The sequence below is a fragment of the Taudactylus pleione genome, unplaced genomic scaffold (genome assembly GCF_031769625.1).
Source record: "Taudactylus pleione unplaced genomic scaffold, aTauple2 ptg000033l, whole genome shotgun sequence".
Taxonomy (NCBI): domain Eukaryota; kingdom Metazoa; phylum Chordata; class Amphibia; order Anura; family Myobatrachidae; genus Taudactylus; species Taudactylus pleione.
In genome coordinates, this window is record NW_028284435.1 from 2,257,812 (window position 1) to 2,284,952 (window position 27,141).

At 43.1% G+C, this 27,141-nt stretch overlaps 1 protein-coding gene across 3 annotated transcripts in view; it reads right to left on the minus strand.

Annotated features, from left to right (window-relative positions):
• ANTXR2 (ANTXR cell adhesion molecule 2) overlaps positions 1-3,444 on the minus strand; it is a 236,625-nt gene extending 233,181 nt beyond the window's left edge. Inside the window, exons 1-2 of one of the 3 annotated variants that reach the window (XM_088452105.1) lie at positions 3,177-3,444; positions 2,740-2,916 (exon numbers count right to left, since the gene is read on the minus strand). In XM_088452105.1, coding sequence (XP_088308231.1) covers positions 2,740-2,873 — 134 coding nt within the window. In that variant the 5' untranslated portion in view covers positions 2,874-2,916; positions 3,177-3,444. Of the gene's footprint in view, positions 1-2,739 lie in introns of all 3 variants that reach the window. The other 2 variants (XM_088452106.1, XM_088452104.1) reach the window with 2 other exon arrangements.
• Between the last annotated feature and the right edge of the window lie 23,697 nt (positions 3,445-27,141).

A 27,141-nucleotide genomic window follows, 5' to 3' on the forward strand; every position in this document is an offset into this window, starting at 1 on the left:
TCTAGTGGCCGGCACACATAGGCAGCTGCCTAAAGCTGCCTAATGGTAGCGCCGGCCCTGCAAACATGCCAATCTGCTCTCTGAGGTAAACAGGTGGGGAAGGTGGGAAGCAGTGTACCTAGTAGGACAGCAACTGACTATAAACACCTACAAGTGGTACTTTGTAGCACTAGTGGCAAGAGTTACCTGCTCCTATTGTGTTTGTGAATGAAGTATTTGGGCTCCTGAATAGAACCAGGGATCATTACAAATGAGGGTTTTTCTAAGCAGGTATTCTGAAGTGATGCTACGCTCAGTCAGCATAACATTACAGCAGAGAATGGAGAATAAAACTAACTTTAGTACTTGTGTATAAAAGGGCTGCATTTAGCGCACTTTCGAGTCACCTTTGTGACCAACTCCATATGCATAAGTTATTAGGGATCATGTGCCAAAAATGATAAATGCTGAAACATACTTGCAGGGCCGTAACTAGGGTAGTGCGGCCTGTGCCATGGCACATGGCACCACAGTGCAGGGGGCGCTGTTTGGGTCTGTCAATTTTCCTGTTTGTTATCATTCTCATTTGTAGCTTCCTCATCTTTTATCCCCAGCATCTCCTGGCTGCCCCAAGAGTATCCCTATCTCTTCCCTGGTCCTTCCACATGAAGCCATGATCCTTTTTCAGGTGCACTATCTTATGTCCCTATTTAAAAAATAGGGGGGAGGGGGGCGCCAATGCTCTCCCTGGCACAGGGCACCAAAAAGTATAGTTACGGCTCTGTATAATTGTATCAGCATTAAGCAGTGTTTGTTTATTGTTATAATACAGTATAAATGAAGTTTTGACAAATTAGAGAAAAATCGTAAAACAAAACTTATTAGAAATTTATTGATATCTTACCTTACTTTTGTTTTACAGTCCAAACTCACCCTTAGGGACCCATTTAACAACTGGACATAATCCCTTTAGCACTCATTGAAGGTGTTATGTCCTCATCTCAGTGTTTAACAAACAGAGGTAAGCTTAGCTAGTTTGTCACTGTACTGCTTACGATACGGTCCCCGTTGCTGGCAATGGGGACCTAGAAACAGCCTATCCGGCTCCAGCAAAGTCTTCCAGGCATTGCCGAGTCCCGCCAGGTAATAGTGTAATGTGCATGCACAGGCTGACCATCACACATGTACATGACACCAGCGATAGCCTGCCAGCAACAGCATGGAGGATGCCACTGTGGTCGGGGACAGTACTGGACAACACCGGAGGGGTAAGTAAATACCAATGGCATATTTGTTAGTATCACTGTGATACTAAATAAAATATGCCATTGCTAAAAATGATCCTTGTTAAATGGGGCCCTTCATTTGGTATAAATTGTGGAAAACTAGGCCCAGAATAATAATACAGTAAAATATATTTATAGACATCAGGGTAGACTTCAGGCCACAGCCCAACATACAGCACATAACACAAGCCACAAACAAGCAGTGCATAGTTCAGATTACTTTTATCAGTACCAGCAATGCATACTTTAATAGATACCACACTAGGGAGGACCTCCACTCTTTATTGGCTGCAGTAACAGGTCAACCTGTATAGTAAGCATTGGAACCTGTTAGAGGCCAGTGTGGCAAGAGCAGTATATGAGTGAAAAGTGAAATGGATGAGAGCAGTGCACCTGTCAGCTTTATCACAGTAATGTACTACAAAAAGGAAATGTGTTAACTCCATCATTACCAATACTGTTGACCTTCACTATGCCCCTTTACCTACTAACCTCTACCTGTCTATCTTAACCATTTTGTATTCTTCCTTTCAAATGCTCCATCCCTAAGTCTTTACCCCTTCAATACCTGTCCCCAACCTGACATAATTTAACCTTTGATTCCAGCCTTATAGACAGCAGCAGCATGTGTTGGTCTGCTGACAGGTAGGAGGGATAGGGGGCGGCATCGTGCCTGGGCTCCCACTGTGCCCTTTCAGCTAGACCAGGCCCACGTAATTAGTACCCCTCTCGTCACCCCTGTCTTGGACTACTTACCATTGGGAAGGAGCGGGGGTGTGGGAGAAAACGCCATCTAAAGATGGAAAATGATCTCGCAGTCAAGCTCCGCAAATCTTGCATTTTCGGAGCTTGATGAATTTAGGTTCCCATACTAGCGGGCCTGGGCCAGATAAGGGCTGAAAGGTAAGCTGGATATATCAGTGATATCTCCTGCAGTACCTATATAATGAATGGCCCTGATACCTCATTTCTACAATAGTTGGTGAAAGTTTTAATTTTCACCTGTGTTTGTAGAAATTAAGTGATGAGGAATATACCCCATAAAGTTGAACATGGCAGCTATAAATTGGGTGATAGTAGATGTGGATGTAATGTGACTCAGATCAACTGATACAAATAGTATATTACTGTTCTGCCTTCCACATGACTGGATATGTGTGGCTGTGCCAGAGAGACTTCTGTAAATGTGCATGTGGAGTTTTGGATCAGTTATACTCAGTCCTGATGTATGATGCAGGATGGCGTGACAATGGAGGCTAAATGCCTGTTCAGTGTCAAAACATCTGCCTGACCTCTTATGCACTCAGGGAGTAGTGGAAATCTGATCAACACACAATGAGATCAGCACAGCTAAGGGAGGATGCTTCAACTCTACCAACAATGTCAGTGCAGCACTTCTGCAGTCTAGTAACCACTTCATAGCCAGATAATTGCTGTATCCTCCCTCCCCCAGGCCCCTGCTCTTAGTACTCACTTGTCCAGCACGAAGTAGAGATCGAAGCCTCCTTGGCAGGATGTCTCGTCGTTAGCCACAGCAGGATGACAGATATAAGACAGCAGGATAAGCACCCAGAGTCCAGTGAAAAGTCCAGCACTGCAGAACTTCATCTCTTCTTCTGTATATGCACACTGGGGTGGGGACCTTTTAGTACTATGAAGACCAATACAAAAAAAATCAGTTTAAATGACAGTCCTCGGACTCCTTTTTCTGGAGTACAGCCTTTCCCTTTGTTACAGCGTTACTCTAGCTATGACACATTCTCTCGTTACTTATATTGTATTGCTCAGTTTTTCATACTTCCTATTTCATCAGCACGTTATGACCATTGCCCCTTTCTCTGTTTATAATATCCGCCCTCTTCTGTATTGTAAGCCTGCCTTTCCTCTGTATTTCATCCTCTCGTACTGTACCCTGCTTTTTATCCCCGGCGTACAGTATATCTTCTTCAGATCATAACACAGCTCTCTCGTTTTGCAGATCCACGCCGATCTTTTTCTTTCAACCCACTCCAGAATGCAGAAGTTTGGCTTAGGTGTCAGAAGTTTGTGCTTCTCCCTTGTTCCTTTCAGTTGGTGACTCCCAGGGATGTAATCTTGGTTTTCAACCTTATATAGAAGAGGAACAGCAAGAAGAAATCTCTTTCTAGCCTGCGGTTTGCTATAAAGCTGTGTGATATAACTGAGCATGTGTGTTTGCCTGGAAGGGGTGGGGATTACCATGTCAGCATGGAGCCAGCAGTATAACACACAGAAAAGTTTGTTCAAGTTCTGTTAAACTGTTCAACGACAAAACCGAGAGCCGCTGGCAGTACAGTTACATCTTTCTCCTACTGTACATCTGGGAAGAAGAATAGGGATTCCGCTCCTGGGCTGTACAGTATATCATGAAATACACCTACTATAAAATGGCTAAAACAGAAATAGTGCATAAACTAGTCCAAGTGAGAGAGCCTTTGTTATAAAAGTAAGCAAATATATGCCAGCTGCTGATTTGGTGTTCATGGAATAAGTGAAGGGAAACTGAAGTTGTAACAAAAGTTGGGATTGGAGAGGAGAGGAGAGGAGGTTCTGTATTAGTGGCATGTTTAGGTAGACAATACAAGTTAGACAGGCAATGGATCGACAGGGTCTGAAGGTCAACACACTAAAGGTCGACTAGTAAGAAGGTCGACAGGGCCTTTAGGTTGACACAAAAATTGTTGACACTTTTGTTTTTAGGGTTAGGACAGTGGTTCCCAAACTTTTTAAAATCACGGCATCCTAGAGTAACAGCATTGTTTTCACGGCACCCCTAAGCTAATAGTTTGTTATTGACAAATTCAGAAAAATGTAGTGAATTAGTACAGTGCAGTAAATTGTGCTTACCTGTCATCCTTAGGCTCAGTTATGTGTTGGTGGACAGGTTTGAGCTTCTGTTTATCCACATATTTACACTACATTGACCATAAATAATTTTATTTGGTGCTGGACCACCAACCTAAGGCACCCCTGCAAGTGTCCCGAGGCAGTTTGGTAACCACTGGATTAGGCACTTACCAGAGGGTTAGGTACTTACCCCAACGGTTAGGGGTAGGCACTTACCCCAACGGTTAGAGTTAGGCACCAGGAGGGAGGGTTAGGGACAGGCACCTACCCTGATGGTTAGTGTTAGGCACCAAGGGGAGGGTTAGGGTGAAGATTAGGGCCAGAAAAAAAAACATGTGTCGACCATTTATGTGTCGAACATTGGTGTGTCGACATTCTGTCCCTGTAGACCTTCTTACTAGTCCAGCCCTAGTGTGTCGACATTCAGATCATGTCGGCCTATTGCCTGTCTAACTTGTATTGTTTACCTAAACATTGTTTACCTTTTTATTGTAGACCTAGTGATCCACACCCGACACAAACGCATTGCGCCATGCGATTCCCCGTCCCTGCATACGCTATGGCACGAACTGTGATCGCACCATGCATTCCTATGGAGGCACATATCCATCTCGCACTATGCATACCGCAATTTGCCACTCCAACGGCAAGGATATGGCTGGGCATATCTGTACTGTATCTCGCTGTGTGGGATCTTTGGCCCACAAGAGAAATGTACTGTGATTTCTCACCTTTAAATTTAACAGTGTTGTGCATTATAGTACACATCTAATTTTATATTTTGTGTACAACTAAAACATCACCTTTTGCAACCTGTGCTCTGCAGTGTCTGCATAATTATTACTAGGCTGTGCCCAAAAGTGCTTATATACATAGTTTGACAAACAGGGTAAGATACACATTGTGCCCATTTGTGCCTACCAGTGCTCACATACACATTTTGCCTAGCTCTGTCCATGCACACATTGAGCCCAGTAGTATCCACATATACATTTGTGAATATAAAGTGTGTCCACAACATATTGTGTCTATCGATGCCAAACTACAGTGTGCCCAGGGCCAGCACTACTTTTAGTGGCATTTAAGAGGTTGAATAGGGTGACAATGGTTAGGGGGCATATAAAATATTAATGAGTGACATAATATCACTTATACAATATTTTTAATGCCCCCAAAGCACCCCCACTCTGAAAGCTGGTTATTGACATAGGAGTAGAGCCAATAGCTGCTCCTCGGGACGCTGACGGTCTAAATGCCGACCGTCGGCATCCTAACTGTCTAATCCCAGCAATTGTCTAATGACCGGCATCGAAATCCCGACGCCTGTCATTAGACCTACAGCGGGAGCCCGACACCCAGCTTAACGATAGAAGGTAAGCCGGTCGCGGACAGCCGCGCGGGGAGGGAGGGTTAGATTAGGGGCTTTCGGGGGGGGACTTAGGGTTAGGCACCCCCTGGGAGGTTAGGGTTAGGCTAGGGGAAGGGGGGGTTAGGGCTAGGCACCCCCGGGGGGAGGTTAGGGTTAGGCACCCCCCGGGAGACTTAAGGTTAGGCTCCGGGGAAGGGGGGGTTTGGTTTAGGCACTTAGAGGGGGATTAGGGATTACGGGGGAAGGTTAGGGTTAGGCACCCCTAAGGCATGGCCGCGGGAAAAAATACTAATTCCCTGCTACTCCTGCATGTCTGATGATGCCATAGCCGAGCAACACACTCAGTCTATATGGAGCAGAAGATGCCATCCACACCGCCTGTATGCTAAGGCAAGAAGCAGCTGTTGTGGGGTGCAATACCCAAGGGGGAGATGCCTAGAGATTGCCCCTGCACTGAGTGTGCCTGGCAGGTTCTGCATATGAGTGGTGCCCCTAAGACACTGTCAAAAACATGTAGTCATGTTTTGTCTAATTTGGGTTTGCTTTAAACAGTAAGTGAAATATTTGTAGATCCCCTTTGACCTCTGTTTATTAGATAGAGGCCCTTGGAATTATCCTGTTATATTTCCAATATATTTTATTCAGAAAGCCCCACATAGTGTCCAAAGTGCTGTACAGGGCCGCAACTAGGGTGATGCAACCTGTGCCATATCACAGGGCACCGCAGGGCAGGGGGCGCTGTTTGGGCCTGTCAATTTGCCTGTTTATTATCCTTCTCACTTGTAGCTTCCTCTTCTTTTATCCCCAGCACCTCCTGGCCTCCCCTATCACTTCCCTGGCCCTTCCCAATGAGGCCATGGCCCTTTTTCAGATGCACTATCTTATGTCCTTATTTAAAAAATGGGGGGGGGGGGGGCGCCAATGCTCTCTCTGGCACAGGGCACCAAAAAGTCTAATTGTGGCTCTGGTGCTGTATAAGGGGGCAGGGACGGAACTACAGCTAGTGCAGCTGGTGTGTGGCACCAGGGCCCCTGAGGAGTAAGGGGCCCCCAGGACCACCCATGCGCGCACGCGCAGCTGATCAGATCATCATGAATGATCAGCCATCGGTCCAGGATTGCAGTGGGCAGTCCGGACTGCCAGCAATCCCAAATAGCCTGCCTGTTGAGGAGGTGATTTTGTGAGTGCCACAGGCTGTAGGACTCTATAGATAGTTTAACCGCCACCAACTTGACTTCAGTATACCTGATCTTTGACCGCTGCACAGCTCTGTCAAGTGACCGGGAGATCTCCATGCAGGAAACACTTCCTGCATGTGCTGCTGTTCTCTCTCCACCCACCAACACCCCCTAGGAAGCTGCACATTTATAGCCACCTGGACTGCTGCGCTACTTACACTGCACCTACAGTATGTATGTGCTGGGCTTGTCACTGCCCTGTGCTGTCACTTTCTGCCCTCCTTACACTGCACATATGTATGTCAGTACCCTGTACTTACTGCCCTCCTTGCCCCACCCATCACCCCCTGCCACCCTCTGCATCTTCCTGTCACCCACTGCCTTCTCCTGTTACCATCTACCTCTCCCCATCACTCTCTGCCTCTCCCAGTCAGCCTCCACCTATTACCCTCTGTTTCTCCCAGGCACCCTCTGCTCATCATCCTCTGCCTCTCCCTGTCACCCTCTACCTATCAGACTCTGCCTCTCCCAATTACCCTGTGCCTCTTCCCATCAACCTCTGTCTCTCCCAGTCACCCTCTGCCCATCACCCTCTGCCTCTGCCCATCACCCTGTGCCTCTCTTCATTACCCTCTACCCATCACCCTAGCCCTCTCTGTTACCCTCTGCCGTTCACCCTCTGCCTCTCCCAGTCACCCTCTGCCTATCAACTCTTACCTATAACCCTCTCCCCGTGACTCTCTGCCTCTGCCCATCACCATCTGCCTCTCCTCATCACCCTCTGCCCATCATCTTCTGCCTCTCCATGTTACACTAAGCCCATCACCCTCTGCCTCTCACCTTCCAGCAGACCAATCTGTGGAGCCTCTGAGCAGCGCTGCTGACATCAGACACTGGAGAGTTTAAAGGAGGTACAGATTATTATTATTTGATTAAAAGGAGCACAGATTATTATTGGATTAAAGGGGGCACAGATTATTATTATTTGATTAAAAGGAGCACAGATTATTATTGGATTAAAGGGGGCACAGATTATTATTAAACACAACAAGACATGGCTAGTAACAGCACTGCCCTTTTAATTATCTGGCATAAACACAAACAGAAGGGTTGGGTTGTAAACCCATTAGTGTTAATTACTAATGCTGTATTGCACTGGATAGTGTATAAGGAGACCAATGTGTACATATATGCCGGTGCTATGTTCTTCTGTCACTCCTCCAGACTCCCATACCTGCTCCAATACTCCACAGAGCCGGAGACTTGGATTGTAGAATGGAGCCCACATCTGGAAAAAATATATATTTAGATCGGACGGGGTGGCTCTACTACAACATCTAACGGCTTACTGTGGTTGCTGGCCCTGTATATGACTACAGTATTACATAATCTGCTCTTTTTTTGAGGCAGAATATAGCTTGTTAAGTGCTAATTATGCCATATTCATGGGATGCTGTACTCATTCTAAAATCAAGCATTTGAAAACTTCCACTGCGTTCGCCCCTGCCTCTGCCTGCCGCCTCTCACTCTCCTCTTGCTCCACCCAACGTAAGATGTTAAGGGAGGAATGCAGCACCTGATGCTTTACTCATTACTTTAAATATAGTTATTTTGTGATCTTGTTATTCACAGTACAGTAAATTCAGTACTATTGCTGTAAATGTGAATCACATTACGGGCCTCATTTATCGACAAGTTTTATCATTCACAACGAGTATGCTAAATGGTGCTCCAGCCAATCAGCTCCCAACTGTCATTTTTCAAACAAATGGCAGTTAAGAGCTGATTGGCTGGAGCACCAATTATCATACTCACCAAATTTTATCACTCGTTGTGAATGATAAAACTCATTGATAAATGAGGCCCTATGTGATCTGCATTTTCATACCAATGGGCCTATTTATTAATATGAGATATCCCATTTAACTAAAGGGTTACTGCTGGTGATTGACCAGACCATAAAACTATTCCCCTGGTTTCTGCAATGATGTTTCCCCATGCTGCCTATATAAGAAAGGTTGTAATCCTATTTTCGCTGTCACCATTTGAGGATGCGATAGCAGGGGCAATCAGCAGGCCTTGAAAAAGCTAATTCAGTGAAACATGCGTCGGCTCGTACCGATCGCACAAAGGCCCTGATTCAGAGCCAGACGCTCTGACAAAGCTCTCACTCTGAATCAGGGCCGTCCTTCTGAATTTTTAGAGCGGCCTCCTGGCCGTTCGTATAGCTGTAGCGAGCGGCCAGGAAGTTGGTTGCGATGGTCAAAACCATCGCGACCATCAGGCTTGCAACAAGACCCTTGTGGTAGGGTCTCGTTGCCACAAGCCCTGGAGTGCTTTCAGCTCTATCAGAATGCCTCCATCTGGCCAGCCACGCCCCTGGCACGCCCACCAAAGGGGACGTGCTGTCACTCACCATCGACAGCACGCCCCCTTTGTAGTGAGACCCATAGCGACGGCTTGCCCGTCGCTATCCGGGTCTCGCACATGCGCAAGATGGAGCTGCCTCCATCGTGCGCATGCGCACTGGGCCAACATCGACCCACTTGTGAGCGCTCAGCGCTCGCGAGCAGGTTCTGAATTAGGCCCTGAGCTCTGCTGGGACCTATGTCCTGTCGAAGCTGGATAATTGGCTGAGACAAGATCAGCTTAAAATTAGATCGAAACGACGCCATCTTGCGAATGGCCACAAGACACCATCTTGAAAATGAGATCTGCAAGACGCCATTTTGCGAATGGCCGCCCAGCGCCATTTTAGATAAACTCACACTTAAGTACATATGGTGATGCTATTATTAGCATCATGCGATCGCACATTTTACCATAACACATACACACATTAAAACACACAGTTGCGCTGTTAACATGTCGCACATTAGCGAATGCATAATACCCCATATGCGAATGCTGTTTATTAGCTTTGTGCGTACGCATCTGCCCCAAGTTAACTAGCGTCTTTTCCCAAACCCCTAATACTTACACAATGCACACTCACATAAAAGGTTCCATAGCATTAAAGTGTAAGATTCAAGTTTTGTTCATTTATTACAAATGCTGTCAAATGAAGGCTATTTGGTATCTAAGGTTTAATACATGATAAGTAAGCCGTGTTTGGTGTTATACTGATCTGCACTTTCTCAACAGCTTTCCGGTATCATCGGTGTGAAGATCGCAACATGCATTCTCAACTTATGGACCGTGGAAAGTTAAATCACCAAAATGTACTTTGTAAAACCAACAGCCTAGATTTGCATGAGGCGGGAAAACTCTGACAACCAGCTGTCGGAGGCTGGTTTGTGTCCATTTGAATCAACCTGTTAAATGCCCTGTAACAGAAGCACCATGATGTGGAACCAATGGGATCGCAACGAACCTCTCTATTCTGTAGTCTATTTCTGTGGGGATATAAATATGTGTGTTCTGACCCCAGTCTTCAGTCTTCATGCTGATGCTGTTGATGGAGGTTTCTTGCTGATGCCGGAATCTGGTCCCAGACCGCGTGCGTATGTATAACAGTATCTTGGGTCTGTATAATTTCTTTGCACTAAATTGTACTTAGATCACAGCGTGTAACTAACTGTACTTTGCTTGGAATAATACTTTGTGCTTTGGAAACACATGTTCAAGTTCTAAAGTCTTTATTTTACTGTATGACTGCATACGCAAATAGCGTCAATTTTAGAAGGTATAGGCAGGTTTTTATAAGGTATAGGGAGGAGCGTATAGAGGTATAAAGTCAGTATCCTTAGTCCCTAAAACAATAACTTGTTATTTAAATAGATAATGATCTTACCATTAGTGGGATCTGAATACTATGTGAGTGGTATAATAAGGGATTGAGGTATAGAAACCCTGTTGTGATCAGTAGCGCGATTAGTCTGATCAGGCAAACAGTCAGACACAGACTGTCCCTTTTGAATGGGGCTTTCTGCATATTAACAGTGTGTAGTGGGGAAGAGAGATCGGGACACAGAAATCCCTCTAAGGGGAATTGAGATATAAGAATCCCCCTCTCTAACTAACACTGTGACCACATTACACAGGGAATCAGCTAAAGACAGACGATCTCCCCCGTCTGTTTTATAATAAAGCATACTGACACTATGGGCCTGATTCAGAGCCGCTCGCTAGATGCGATCGCTCGCACGATGTGTATGCAAATTGCGTAAGCAGTGCAATCGCACAGCAATGCATTAGATTGTAAGCTTGCAAGCAGGGCCCTCTTACCTCTATGTCTGTCTGTTATTACCCTGTTTTGTTCTATCAATGTTTCCAATTGTAAAGCGCAACGGAATATGCTGCGCTATATAAGAAACTGTTAATAAATAAATAAATTAGATACTTTGTTTACTAGCACACATAATATTATAGAAAGAGTAATTTTTATACCTTGTAAACACTGATTTATAAATCATATGCAAATAGTATTTGTGCAACTAATTAGAATAATTTCTTTCTGATAAAAATACGCACACGTGATTATTTGAAATAAAAGCTGTGTGTTTATTTATTCCTGTTTAATAATATAGATCAACACCAATAATCAAACATAATTTAGGTCATTAGAAGAGCTCTAAGCAGTCGGAATCAATTTTATTTTACACTATTTTCTTCTAGGTTCATAATGCTATCTTTTATATCTCACTGTTTTAACATCCGATATTGATTAAATTATTTATTTATATATATATATATATATATATATATACATATATGATAAAGGTTTTGTTTTAATCCAAGTGCATCAAACAACGACATATCTTTGTTGTCCTTACATTATTGTAGTGTGATAGTACCCCCTGTCTCCATATGACAGTTAATTAATTAAGGTTATATGATATAAGGGGCCCATCAGAGTATATATATATATATATATATATATATATATATATATATATATACTATTGATCTTTATGAGAATGAATACCAGTGCGGATTGATGTTTTTGTTTTCCCGTAGTATACCCAGCATTAAAAGTGGGATACTTTTCACAACATGCAAGAATGTTGTATATCTACTAAACAAGACAGATGTAGCGAGACAAATTGCAAATAATACAAATGGCACACAATAAATAATAAATATTGTTCTAATTGCATTAAATAAACATATATTGTTTTGTTCTATGTTTATTAGGTGATTATAGCTAGTTCAGTTGGCTTTTTCACCAATATAGTTCATGTCCAGCAACACTTACATAACTGCTAGCACTAGGCAAAATTGTTTAAGCTTTATGCTCAGTGATCTATTTGCAGGTTTAGGTCATGGGGTAGAGGGCCTGATTCAGATATGTTTGTAAACCCAATGGTTTACATACATAACCGAAGGCTGGGCATTCTATGCATGTGCAGGACCCATTCTGTGCATGTGCAGGACCCATTCTGTGCATGTGCAGAAAGAATCCTGAGATCATGGTCGCAAAGCCTCCTGAGCCGCAGCCTGATTGACAGGCTGTGGCCGCTGGAGGGCGAGAAGGGTGCGGCGTCGGGCTGCTGTCGTAGGAAGCAGACTTCCTGGCATCGGAAGCGGCCAGGAGTCAGCCAGGCTTAGTTCAGCTTCAGCCTTGGTCGCAATGGTGATCCGAGGCAGTGTCTGCACTTTGATCACCATCACGATTCGCAGATGAATGCACTGCACTCGGATCGAAGATGAATGTAAAAGGTGTCCATTCTTACATAAACCTCCTGCAGCATTAAAATATTAGTTGGAAGGTATTGCAAAGCCACCTCCTTGCTGTATACTGAATACTTTTGACCAATCAATTCTACATATGTTAAGTAGAGTGTTATTCTCAATTAGTGATATTAATACAGGAATATGAGGTATCATTATCACAGTAATGATCACTACCAACTTAGATTTGCTATTATTTGATTTGATTTGATCAAATGTATTAGAAATATTTAATTTAACTCTAACTAAAGCTCCATACACATGGAGCGATCAAACAACGATCAGATATTGTTGTCTGATTATACTGCATGTACTGGATGTTCGATATCGAACATCCAGCACATGCACCAACCCCCAAACGTCTATAACGACCCACGATCAACGATCGCGGATCCCAGGCTAACCTGATCAATATCGACCAAGTTGGCCTGCATGCAAGGACGATGGTTGATATCAACTATCTGTGCCCGCGCATCGACCATCGTTTGGAGTTTGAAAGGGCCCACAAACAGGACGATTTGAACGATACCGATATCATCGGTATCTTTATCGTTCATATCGTCCTGTTATATTTAACCATGTGTACGCACCATAAGTGTAAAATAAGAAGTTCAAATGAGGTATCTCCCTGGTTAGAGTATTTGTGTAAATATTGTTTCCTGCATGGTAAAAGAAGCTGTAACTATGTAGTTAGTTACAGTATCGTTGATAGTAACACACATGAAACTATCTCTGTATAAGAATAGTATCTATTAGTTGCTATACACTTGCCACCTCTCTAAGGGGCCTTTTCATCAAACAATAAATGTCCCGATAACCATGCGGAAACACCATCATCGGGAGTCCAAATAGGGACCACCTGATATCCAGAAAACTCAGAAAAACTGAAAGTTTTTCTAGCTTGCCTGTGTGAATAAGCGCCATCTGTTCTCGGAAGCCCTGCTTCTTCCTATTGCTAACTACAGTAGATGTTTTGCATGTTAGCAGAATAATGACATTTAAAAAAAAAAAACAGTAAACCTCATTTCTTTTAGACCTGAAAAAATATATCTCTTGGATTTTATAACATAATTACACTTCATGTCAGAAATTCCAACTTAAAAGTCTATAAATTTTACAGTTCTTTAAATTCTTGGTAATATAAAATAAGAATATGGTCTGGGGGTGAAGGACCTTTATTAAATTGTCATACCTAGTATTCCTAGTAAAACATGGTCCATTGCTCTTTACCAGACCTCGTGGGTCAAAGCTATGTCAAACATAGTACTACTACTATGACAGTGAGATACTGGCAAACATCACTGTCCTTCACCATTAATAATGGCTGAAGCTACTACTTCAGCTGGTTCTTGAGAAGGCTATCCCTTTAGTACAGGGATGTGGAACATCCAGCCCACGGGCCAGAAATCATTTGGTCTGGCCCTGCCCGGGCTGTGACTCTCTCCCCTTCAGCAGCAGCAGGCAGTGCAGTGGGCGTACAGGACTTTCTCCCCCTCAGCGGCAGCAGGCAGCGCAGCAGGCATACAGGGTTGTTATCAGTGGGGCTGGGCTGGTTAGTGGTTACATCAGTGCTGGACTGAGAGAACCTCAGGGTTGCCCCTCCACCTTGCCTGTCACTCAACCACCGGGACTGCCCCTCCAGACTTTGCCTGGCGACATACAGACAGCCTCCCCTCTTCTTGGCTGCCGGAGCACACCAAAGAGAAGCAGTTCCCACCCTCACATTATGGCTGAGTTAAGTACATTTTTGACCCAATATAGAAGGCTAATTTTTAAGTTGATAATTTTGTATGGCCCGCAAATAATGTTATAAATATCTAAATGACCCCTGGCAGAAAAAGGACCCCATCCCTGCTTTAGTGCAACACAGACACTTTGTGGTTATTCTCCAGCTCAGTGTAGCTATGTGGTGTCCATTGTTTTTCTGTAGCATTATGTTCACTGCTGCAAACAGAGCCAGGACACTTGTTTCCCATGGTTGGCTGCAGTTACTGCCACCAAACAGACAGTAGAGTTCACCAGAAGATTAGCAAAAATTGCAATTATCAAGATAGTGATATCCAATGACCTCTAAATGCCTGTGACAAAAGCATGTTAAATACATTTGAACTTCAAGCATTTTCAATAGCATTAAAAAACACAAATGCAGTGGTATTAGGTTCCTGGCCTCAGATGGCTGCAATGCTGTAATAGGTCTGGGTCTACCTATTGTAGATAACAAGAAACTTGTGGTTATGAGAAGCTAAATCGGTCAGTTCTAGCAAAGTTCAGTGAAATGTTCTGTGAATCTAGTCTGCAGTAGAACAGTCCATTTCTCAGTGGTCGGAAGTTCTGGCATTATACAGTAATCTGGGGGGTTTCTGTTTTGTCATTCTGTGGGATATAATTACATGCTGTGAAATTGCATTTCATGGACATTTTAGTCTATTAGTAGAGCTGAGATAAAGATGGTCACTTCATTCTGTTTCTGCCAGGACTGGAAATACGGACTCGGTATGTAATGGCAGCTGTTAGGATGCCTCCTGTCAAAATACCAACAGCGCCATCCTGATGGTTGGTATCCCAACAGGGGTCAGGTAAGTATACTTACCCTTCTCCCCCTAATCCTCCCTTCTAGTAGCCTAATCCTAACTCTCCTCATCTTGCACCCTAACCCTCTCCATTAGTGCCTAAACCTGTCTCCCCCCTTTGTCCCTAAACCTAAACTTCCCCCCCTTAGTGCCTAACCCCCCCAAGTGGTGCCTAACCCTCCCCCCTAGAGGTGCCTAACCCTAACCCCCCCCACCCCAAAACCCAACCCTGCTATGCTGCCTAAACCTAACACTCCCACCCACGGCTATCCTACTGGATTATGGGATCAGGATTAAGATAGGAGTCAGTATTTCGATGCCTATCTTAACTCCCGTGACGGAATTTCAGCATCTGGATTCAGACCGGCGGCATCCCGTCCGCCGATCTGATAACTAAATCCCTGAAAATACTTATGGCCAAATTCCAATAGAAAAAAGGGCAACATTGTGTGGCCAAATGCAGAATAATCTTTTGTGCAACAGTTTATAAAATGTAACAAAGTTGTGGGAGCTTATAGAGATACTACACAAAAAATGTGTCAATATTTAGAATAATTTTTCATGTCTTGATGACTATGGCCGTGATTAATTACAGGGCCACAGACCAACTATGCTGGTTACACTGTGAACACTTCCACACTGCCTCAATGTTTCTAATCCCACACCATACAACAAGGACAACTTGTTCTACTAGCACAAGCTAGAGGTCAATTATTAATGGCAGCCCATAATAGTGTGGTTGTCATGTCATTGCATCTGATGCCATACCAAGCTGCAATGGAAACAAGAGAAGGGAGAAATTGACAGAAGAAAAGGGCACATTTAGAAGTAAATAAAATGTATTACTGTTCAAGGTTATCTATGTGTTCTTGGTGTATGCACTGTAGCATTATAACATCATTAACATCAGTTGTTCTTGCGGGCATGTAGGAAGTTTCAGCCCGAAAATTAGACACTAGCAGCATGTGCCCGTGAGTGCTTCAGATCCTCAGCCCGTGAGACAATTTTCTTCCTCATTATAATGCCTGAACAAAAACCTTGGGCTGTGCTGTGTTCATTAGCAGTTCATTGTCTGTTTAATGAGTCCAGGCAATGTTTCCCTCTGTTTTTTATTTTAATTTGCTAAGCTTTTATAAGATACAAGGAGCAACAAGCCCTCCTCTATCATTAGGCATTCCAATTGCCATGTTTGTTTCTGAGTTGTTTTATTTACAGTACACAATTTATTAACATTAATGGCCTAATTATATGTGCAAGCGCATCTCTTTGTCATAGAGTATATTTGCTTTGGTATTATATCGGTACACAAATGTTTTTTTTTTTTTTTTCAAATTGTTCTCTTTTGCTGTAGTAAAAAATGCATCAATTTGTTTCCTTTTTTTACCTTACAGAAATGTGAGCACATTTTATTTAGTAATTGTTTATATAATGTATCCTGACAATTATTTGTGTTGCCATCTGTGGATATTGTCAATGGCCTTCATACCCCATTCTGCACAACAGCCATTAAATAGGGAAGAGTAAGAGTAACCCTTTTCCACTGCTGCCATAACCTGAGTTATTGCTGGGTCTACCTGGGTCGTGGCTCAGTGGAAAAGGGTTCCTGAAAAGTAACCCGGGTCATGTGACCTTGGAATCCAACCCAGGTAGCTACCAGGGTCGAACCCAGGATGGATCCAGATAATGGTGCAGTGTAAACGGCGCAACCCGAGTAATCGGACATGGGTCATGCCTAAAATGAGCTGATTGGTGGGTTGTGGAGCAGTCACCTCCAACTTTTTATTACCTCACAAGTTTACCAGGGTTCAGTGTGAACGGGGCTGACCTGGGTAAAACCCAGATCGAAAGTGCACTGTAAACGGGGTCTGACCTGGGTTGGAATTATGTCCGCATACCCTGGTCGACCTGGGTTTTTGGTGGAAAAGAGGCATTATTCCCTTTTTCCACTGCTGCAATAAGCTGAGTTATTGCCGGGTGTAAAGGGGTCGCGGTTTAGTGGAAAAGGGTCCCTGAAAATAAAACGGGTCAAGTGACCTGGGAATCCAACCCAAGTAGCTGCCAGGGTCGGACCCAGGATGGACTCTGGTAATGGTGCAGTGCAAACGGCGCGACCTGGGTTATCCGACTTGGGTCATGCCTAAAATAAGCTGATTGGTGGTTGTGGAGTAGTCACCTCTCACTTTTTATGACCTCACAAGTTTAGCAGGGCAGCCCCCGGGCTCAGTGTGAACGGTGCTGACCCAGATCGTAAATGGGGTCTGACCTGGGTTGGAACCTTGTCCGAAAACCCAGGTCGGACTTTGGTTTTTGGTGGAAAAGGGGTATAAGAGAATTGGTAATATTGGTAAGTAATGACTGCATTGTGCACAGCACACTTGTAACCTGATAGCAAGCACCTGCTTAATGTTGTTATTGCATAGCAAAGACATTGGGTTCAAGACATAAAACAGCTAAATGCTATGAAAATACAAAATTGAACCCTATACCCTATTAACCATGCACATAGTGTTCTGTTCCTCTGCTATGCTGATGCAGATGCAGCTACATAAGCTGAAACTATTTATGTTAATGGTATTTTTTAAGGACTAAATTGAATTCAGATTAATTCAAAATAAAATTAATTGGAAAATTGAGTGCAGAATATTGTTCCCAAGGATAAGTGGATTTGCATGCATTCTTAAACCAGGAACAGAAAAAAAACAAAAAGTTCCGAAAGCGATGGCTCCTATAATTGTCAAACATCTCAAAAAGACAAAAAACCTTCTCCATATCACTGGGCCTGATTCAGACCCGGATACTATGCTGCGCTCGCTCGCATTGAGCAATTTTTCGCAATCTGCGCATGCGTATGAGTCGCAATGCTCATGCGCAAACCAGTCATTGCGATGGGAAAGTGCTCCCCCGTAGCCCGCAGTCGGGCCGCTATTTTGAGTGACAGATGCCATTTGTGGGTGGTAACAGGGGAAGGTGCTTGTAAATGGGGGTGTGGATGTGCGAACGCAGGCGTGCCCGACCGTCAGAAGGGTGTTTAATGGGTGTGCATAATTAGCAAAGTAGCGTCATTACACACGTGACTGGGTTGTATTTTAGCCTGAACTACTCGCACTGTTGTGGTGGGAAAAGGCTACCACAAGCGCTGCGAGCAGCTCCGATGGCTCTCGATGTTCCCGATTAATCCTACAACTGCTGGAGATGACGTGAGTTGCGAGTGGCAAAGGGACGTCTTTATACAGGTGCGAGCGCATATTGCGGCCGCTCATTATTACTTAGTGGGCGGCTTTACGCGACACAGTGCGAGCACATGATTTAAATGGCCGGCCCCTTTTAGCCAATGAGTGGCCGCAAATAGCGTCCGGGTCTGAATCAGGCCCTCTGTCTCTTGATGTACACTGGTCTGTAATAGAGACATGCTTTTTGGTACGGAACTTACAAACTAAAAATTACACTGGTCTGCGTTTTATTTTTTTTTCCTGAGGTCAATGTTTTCATAGGTGATCTTTTATATTTAGTGGATTGTGAATTCAAAAATATAAATAATTTAGCTCAATCAGGTCAGGTTTTTTTTGCTCTCTAAAGTTTAAAAAAGTTCATATTTGCTAAATAAATTATATAATAGTTTCAAAATTATAACGTTTATTGTTTCAAAGCAGACATTTGCATCAAATGTACATTATATATAAGAAATGGTACACAAATACAGTCATTCTGGAAGAAAGTCAACTATCAAAGAAAAATACTCAGCGCTCACTACAGGGTGGCAGCAGGTTTAAATGAAGGGAGGGATCCCCACCCCCTTAAAACAATGTAAAAATACCAAGAGATAGACTATGCCTGAGGTGATGATTAGATGCAATGGATGCTGGGTTATTTAATAAGGCCTTAGTGTTTTTTTTTGTAGTCACCAGTATCATAAAATAAATGTCAATAGTCAGTTGTAATGTGTGACAAAAAATCCTTTTATTGGGAGACACAGTGCTCCAAGGATTAATTCTAAAAATAATGTATAGGAAGGGGGGATCATGCAGGAGGGTAAATGAGAAAGGAAGGCGGGCAGGGAATGTATAGGGTTAAAGGTGTCTGTGGTACTAACTGGATGTTAAGTACCAAAGTGTAAAGGGGCAATGTCAAAGAACTGGTAGGTGGGCATTCCTCCTCCTCCAGCGGGCCATAGTAGTAGCAAAGAAAGAACAGTCTTATTTACCTTACTAGTGGCTGTGCTGGCACACTGCACGCTGATTTATGCTGTGCTATACTCTGCTGACACAAGTGGCTGTGTGTACAAAAAAAAAAGTTTAAAAAAGTAAAGAAAAACTTCAAGACTTTCAAGAAAGTTGAAAGTTTAAAAAGCAAAAAAAAACCTTATTTTTGGGTGCTGTACCCCACTATGTATACAAGTACTGTGACTCCTTGGGCTGTACCCACTGCGATACAAGTATTGTGACTCTGTTAGCCTTAGCCCACTGTGTATATAAGCATTGCGACACCTTGGCTGTAGCCCATTGCGTATACAAGTACTGTGACTCTGCAGACCGTAGCCCACTATGTATACAAGCACTGTGACTCTTTGGGCCATAGCCCTCTGTGTATACAAGCACCATAACCCCTTGTGCCTTAGCCCTCTGTGTATACAAGCACTGTAACTCCTTGTGCCTTAGCCCACTGTATATGCAAGCACCGTGACTCCTTGGGCCTTAGCCCTCTGTGTATACAAGCACTGTGACTCATTGGGCCTTAGCCCTCTATGTATATAAGCACCATAACTCCTTGGGCCCTTAGCCCTCTATGAATACAAGCACTGTGATGCCTTGGGCCTTAACCCTCTGTGTATACAAGCACTGTGACTCTGCAGGCCATAGCCCACTGTGTATACAAGCACTGTGACTCCTTGGGCTATAGCCCATTGTGTATACAAGCACTGTAACTCCTTGGGCCATAGCCTACTTAGTATACAAGTACTGTGACTCTGTTGGCCGTAGCCCACTGTGTATACAAGCACTGTGACTCCTTGGGCCTTAGCCCACTGCGTGTTCATAGCACACAAGTACTGTGACAAGTTCATACTTCCAATAAGTTTAACTCAAGGGCAGGCCCTCACAATACTTCAGCATGTCATTTTATTTATTTCTGGAGACATGATGTTAGTACCAAACCTCTAGGGATCAGAATAAAAAATAAGCTAACTATTACAATGAGTGCTCTGCTTGGTTTCAACATTGATAAGTTTCATGTTTTTGTTTAATAACAATTCTGAATGTTTGCATAAAACAGAATATCCAGACTTTGGCCCTCATTCAGACCCACTCGCGAGCGGCTGTCCGCTCGCAAGTGGGTCGATGGTTCCCACTGCGCATGCGCACGACGGAGGGAGCTCCGTCGTGCGCATGCACGAGACACGACGAGTGAAGGACTGTCCTTCGCTCGAAGTGTCTCATCAAAGGGGGCGTGCTGTCGATGGTGACTGACAGCACGCCCCCTTTGGTGGGCGTGCCGGGGGCGTGCCTGCCAGACGTAGGCGTTCCCAAGGGAACGCCTACCGTCTGCAGCCGGCCCCACTGACATCACTAGTGATGTCAGTGGGAGTGATTTTGGCTCTGATAGAGCCAAAATCACTCCTGGCCTTGCGTTTGAAAAACCCAACCGCAGGCTTTTGCTCGCAGTTTCGATGGTCGCGATGGTCAAGACCATCGCGATCATCATTCTGCACGCTCGTATATGCTGTGGGTGGTGACCCACAGCTATACGAGCGTCCAGGAGGACGCTCCATATTAATGGAGGTGGGCCCTGATTCAGAGCGAGCGCTCTGGTCAGAGCGTCCGGCTCTGAATCAGGGCCTTTGTGTGTATTTAGTTGGATAAATGCACAAATAGCTTATGGCTAAGACTCTTCACATAAACATTCAATGCTGGGATTGCATAAGACCCATACAAATATTCCCCACAAAACACAAACGTAGAATTTGCAATTGTCATTTGAGTAATGTGACTAAGGGCCTGATTCAGAGCCGCTCGTAAGCGGCCGCTCGTTCGTTCCGAGCGATGTTTGCCCAACTGCGCATGCGTACGGATCGTTATACGCCTGCGCGAACCAGTGAGTGCGGTCGAAATTCATGTGCTCGCAAAATAGCGAATGCCTGATAATTGACAGGAGTAGGCGTATGTGGGTGGTAACGGGGGAAGGTGCTTGAAAACGGGGAGTGGAAATCAGGACGCAGGCGTGCTTAAAGGTCAAAACGGGCGTTTTAAGGGTGTGCATAATTAATACTGGAGCGTCATTGACCACGTCACTGGGTTATTTTATAGCCAGAACTGCTCGCAATTTTGTGGTAGCAAACACCAGCCACAAGAATAGCGAGCAGTTCATACGCTGTTCGATGTACTCGATTAATCTAATAAATAGCGGACATGACGTATGATGCGAGCGGCCAGGGGGCGTCTTTTTCAAAATTACAACCGCAAGTTTTATTCGCTCGTTCAGACATAGAGGCGTCAACAGACCGCAAAGAGCAAACGGTTCATTTGAATAGCCACCCCTTTTTGTTAAACGAACGACCGCAAATAGCGACCGGCTCTGAATCAGGCCTAATAGAACACTAGCAAATTAGCAATATTAAGGGGCCACTTTCTTATTATCCACAAATTTCCCCCAATAACTATAATTTCCTATAGTAAGAAATTACTTTTGTGTGCACTTTATCATAATTTTCTTCTCAGAACAGTGGCGCCAATAAGTGAAGTGTAAATAGTAAAGTGATAGCTTCAGATCCCTGTCCACTAAACAATGGGAAAATGTAGCCTATGGGTCTGGAGAGGCAGTATGGGGTGGAAAGAAGTATTCCAATGTAGAGCAAATACCGGATAGGCATGTTTTTGCAATTGCCATCATATGCACACTGGAAAACACTGTCTAATATAAGCCTGAGAAAGCATTATTATTTGCGGTTGGTCAGGGACAGTTGCAAACAGCAGATGATGATGAGGGTTGCAAGCACCACTGAAAAGCTTGTGATGAGCTGTTTGTGAATGTAACGCTGATGTTGGTTGGTACTTTCATCATTGCACAGAGGGCATGATTCATTACGGATTCACTGTGATAGTATGCTAATCCATTGTGATCGCTATGCCGCCGCAGTACAACATAAGGACTTTCACCTTACCTTACACACAACCGTAATCCTTAGCAAGACTGCGAAACCATCTGTACCATCGAGTACCATCGCAGCCTCACGCACACTTCCCCAAGCTCTGACATTACTCAGAAATTGCTAACTTATCGAACGCAAGGAGTGCTCAGGCTGCATAAGCCATCGCAGTGGATAATTTATGCACGGCCCTACAACAGCGTTCAAACGCATTGGCATGCCTGTTTCGCCCATCACCCTCCATCACCACCCACAAACGGCACTTCCTGTCAATCATTCTGCGTTGGGTCTGCATAGTCACTGCGATCGCAGTGGCCGGTTCGTGCACGCGCACTGTGAGTGATATGCATGCGCAGAATGCAGCAATCGCCCGATTGTGTGTGTAATCGCAGTTGCGATCGGTAATGAATCAGGCCCATAGTTTGCTTTGTGTGTGCTCAAACTATTTTTTTCTTGTAAGCAGGACAGGGAATTTTTTAAAGTATTAGAGAACTATTCCAAGTGCTATTGCAGCCTTGTACAAACAAAACTAATGGCTGTAAAAAGGGCGTAAGTGTATGAGGTTGATGTCTGATATAAACCAGGCACATATGGTACTGGTGCTGACCTGCATGTATCTTATGATAGTTACCGATTTAAATACATGCAGTGGCAGCTTTTTTTACGTGAATACAAATTACACCTGCGTTTTAAATCTCTTTTGCCGCTATGTCAGCATGAGCCCCAGTATGTTCTACTATACTTTATCATTGTATAAATAATCAGCCACATCTGATGTCCATACCATTAATGTGCTTATTCTACACTGTAAGGCGCTATGTGGATGCCTGAAGCTTATAATATATCATGTTCTACATAGGGTTCTCTGTTGAAAGCTATTTCTGAACATCTGCATTTTAATTGTTTAGCTGTAAAATTTTACAGTTTATAATACCAACTGTGTATGAAAATTGGGTCCTTTTTACTACCAGTGAGCCTCAATGTGCAATGCATTGATCCATATGGTTATTAAATGGAATCTTTCTACAACTGTGACACAGTGGGAGAGATATTAACGTTTGCTTTCCGAGACAAACAAAACCAATGATTTATTTTCAGGATCATTTAGTTACTTACTTTACCCTGTTTTACTGTGAAACATATCAGCAGAACTGTGCCCTTAGCAGAATTGTTCATTACCTATTCCATGCTGCAGTCTTTTTAAGAATGGATCTGTAAAATAAATACATCGGTGATAATACTGATGCAATTCAGAGCCGTAGCTAGAAATGTTAGTGTCCTAGGTGAGAGAGAAAACCGGCTCACCCCCCCCCCCAACACACACACAATTACACCTCATCAATACATCACTCACTAATAACACATTTCAGACATAGCCAAAAACCCAGGAATTTACCGGGGCAGCCTAAGTGAACCCGGGTACTGCTTATGTCTGCAAAATTCAGACCCAGGTTGACAATCCCGGGTCTGCGACCCCACAATCGACCAGGGGTATACCTAGGGCTTGCAACCTAGGTCAGTGGCCTGGCTTATGTTTAAATGGCACGACCCGAATTCTTAGAGCAGGGACGCGCCAAGAAGTAGCTGATTGGCTACCTGGGGTGGTAAAGATAACTCCATCAACGGGCAGACAAAAAAGTGTCCCCTTTAAATGACTTCACACTGAATGCCAGGGCAGACACAGCTTATGTGTTAAAAGGGTCAACCCAGGAAAAATCAGAGTCTGTGGTTTAGTGTGAAAGATGTTCTTCGAGCTGGAACCCAGGTTACATCCATGTTGAAACATGGGTGCAAACCAGGGTCGAAACCATTTATTTGCCGGGACATAATGTCTGAAAGGTGTATTACTGAAATATCCCTCACCCACCCATCAATGCCGTATACGCTACATCTTACCCACTATTACTCACAGATGCCATGCCTCAAACCTCACCCATTGTAATTAATCCACCTCAAATTCCTTGCACAATACCTCACCCACAGAAATGCCCTTTACAAAAATCTGACCAAAAAAAAGGAAAAATGTATGAAATGTTTATTTCTTAAATGAAATTGTCCTACCTTTGATTTATAGTATACCTGTTACTCTCCCTTCCTCCACCTGTCAGCAGTATTACTCAGAGCTTTTTTCTACCTGAGGCTCTTGCTGTATTCTAACACTGACTTGAGAGTGAGATACAGAGATTCTAGAGGGAGAATTAAAAAACAAAGAAAAAATAAATAAATAAATGGTGCAAATATGTATATACAAATGCAAATAGAATATAAAATATGATCACAATAGTATTGCTAGTATAAAGGCTATCTAAATATATAAACCTCAAATGGGGTCCTAATACATTGACAATTAATAATAATTGTAAACTATCTATTTGACTGCACAACAGTATTTCTCACACATATAGATGTGTCCACATACATCTATCCTCCGTAGGCAACAAATCGTGTTACACATAATGCATGAGCGCCGTTTGACTCGGTAGCGCCGAGCGGTTTTTTTGTGCAACTTTTTTCCTTAAAAAGCGTCTAATTTGCAAAGCAATACGAATAGGATGCACAAGCAGCTGATTAAAATGATATGCAACATGCCTATATTCTGTGTGCAACTGCTGTTATATTTGCATGCAAAATGCTATGTTACGTAGCATTATGCATGCAGATACAGCCGCAGTCACACACAGAAATAGGCATTCCAGATATAATTTTAATCAGCACAGGCTATATATATATATATATATATATATATATATATATACATATACTGTATATACAAACCTAACCTGTACCATTTTCAGACACTTACCTTGAAAAACTTGTGAGCTATCAGGGATGTTGTGATTTATGTGCACCTTGTCATTCAGCAACATCCCCCTGTATTTAAAGCATGTCGTGCCTGTTACTTGAACTCACAATCAGATCTATATAGTGTACAACCACAAATCCTACACATGCAGCCGCACAATAAATAGATCTGCTTAGCTGCATTGGTTTCATCTAACCATAACAACTACAGTAGCTTCATATACAGAAGTATGAGGTTCTGAGTTCAAGTACCAGGTATGGCATTGCTGAGAATGTGAGTTTTAAATATAGGGCGATGTAACAGAAAGTGCACATAGCTCCTATATGTACGTGAGCCTGCCTGTCCCGCTACTAATACATCAGTAGAACTTTGGACATCGTGTAGATGGAGTGTCCATCAGAAAGAAAAATAATCGGCCTGTCAGTGTCTGGTATTTGATGAGACCATTGCTAATAACTTAGAGAAGACCATGAAATATTTCTAAAGCATTTAAAGAAATATGTCTTCCAGTAAAAAATTTTAATCTTTAACACAACAAATTAGTAACGTGAAGACACAATCCAATCATGTGTCTACTATGAAAATAGTGCCAAAGAAATTGGGTTTTTTTGCAATTGTTAAAAAGCACATAAGAGAAATAATTGTATATAGTATTTAAAATGACTGTACAATCCTAACATTTGACAGAAAGGGACATAAACTAGAAGCCGTCATACAACATACTGTATGTAAGCATACAGAGCAATCTGAGCATAGCATAACAGATTTAAAGAAAGAAGGGGCAGTATAGCCCATGTAACATGCACCTCCTCATTACGCACAACACCAATACTATAGTTGGTACCACCCACCTGAACAACAGAAATGTCCAGTCTTCAACAAGTGTCACAAAGTGGAAACATTATGCAAAGTGCTGCAGAATGTATCTGGAATCAGCAATGGTCACAATTTGAAGCTGATGTTGAGCAAGACTTCACAAGACTGCTATACTAAACTTAGGGGTGAATTTAATAAAGCTTTTAAAAATAAAAAAAAGTGATAGCATTCCCCATAGCAAGCAATCACATTCTAGCTATTATTTCTCTATGGAGTTCTAGAAAATGGTAAAATCTGATTGGTTACTAAGGGTATCACCTCCATTTGTCTGTTTTTAGAAGCTTTAATACAAGGTGGAATCTTCATAAACTCTTTCTTCAAGCTTAACAATTCTTGCATGTCCAAACTGCTGCATCAACTTATTCTGCATGCACAGATTAATTACGCTAGCACAGGTAACCTAGTGGCCTAAAGCAGTCAAGTATTAAAACAATGGGCATTACCATCAGTTACTTCATTTAATTTACTACATTATTTCATCTGCAATTCCACATTATGGACTGTGAGGGCAAACTGTTGCTACATTAGGTCTACCTGATGGCATCAAGCTGGGTTTGAAGCAGAGGTACATACAATCCAGCAAGACCCCTCAAGGCTCCAGGAGTCCAAAACTTATTTCACTGCAACGTAATAGAAAAACTTTCAGTCGTATATCACAAGAGCTTTGTGAAGGACAGGTTGCTCTAGTAGAGTAACCAAAGTGATTTCTAGGACCAATATGTTGTGCAATTCATTTATTAAGGCAATAATATAACATTATTATTATTATTATTATTATCCTTTATTTATATGGCGCCACAAAGGTTCCGCAGCGCCTTACACAGTACATAAATGAGCACACAAGAAAAACAGTTAATAGTAATACAAAACATTAAAATGTATTCCCCCCCCCACAAATATAAGAGCAAATTAAATAGTGATATACACCTTAATAAACAGTATTAACAATAATTAAATATAAATAAGTAAAATTACACTTGTATCATTCATCTATAAAGGCGGTACTCCATAGATGATGATATTTTATGAAGTAGTAGTACATATTTCATATAATACAAGTATAATATTTAAGTCTGAGTCTGTTTGTAAAGTATGCCACTATTAATCATTAAGTATCCATCGCGCCGTGGTGAATGCTTATCACCGGATCATTTCAGCATTGCCCGGCACGGGGACAGCTGCTCCGAAAAGCAGCTGTCCCTGTGATCAGTAACACTGGTACTTTTGTAGCAGCGTTACTTATCTCTCCTGTAGCTGGCTCTGCTCATGTGTGACCTGAGGTCATACATGTGCAGAGCCACTGGTCATGCAGTGAGGAGGCAGCGGGACAGGAGTCTGGATCCTTGCTCCCAGAATTTTGATATCTGTGATCCCGATGGTGAGTATTAAGGTGCGTACACACGG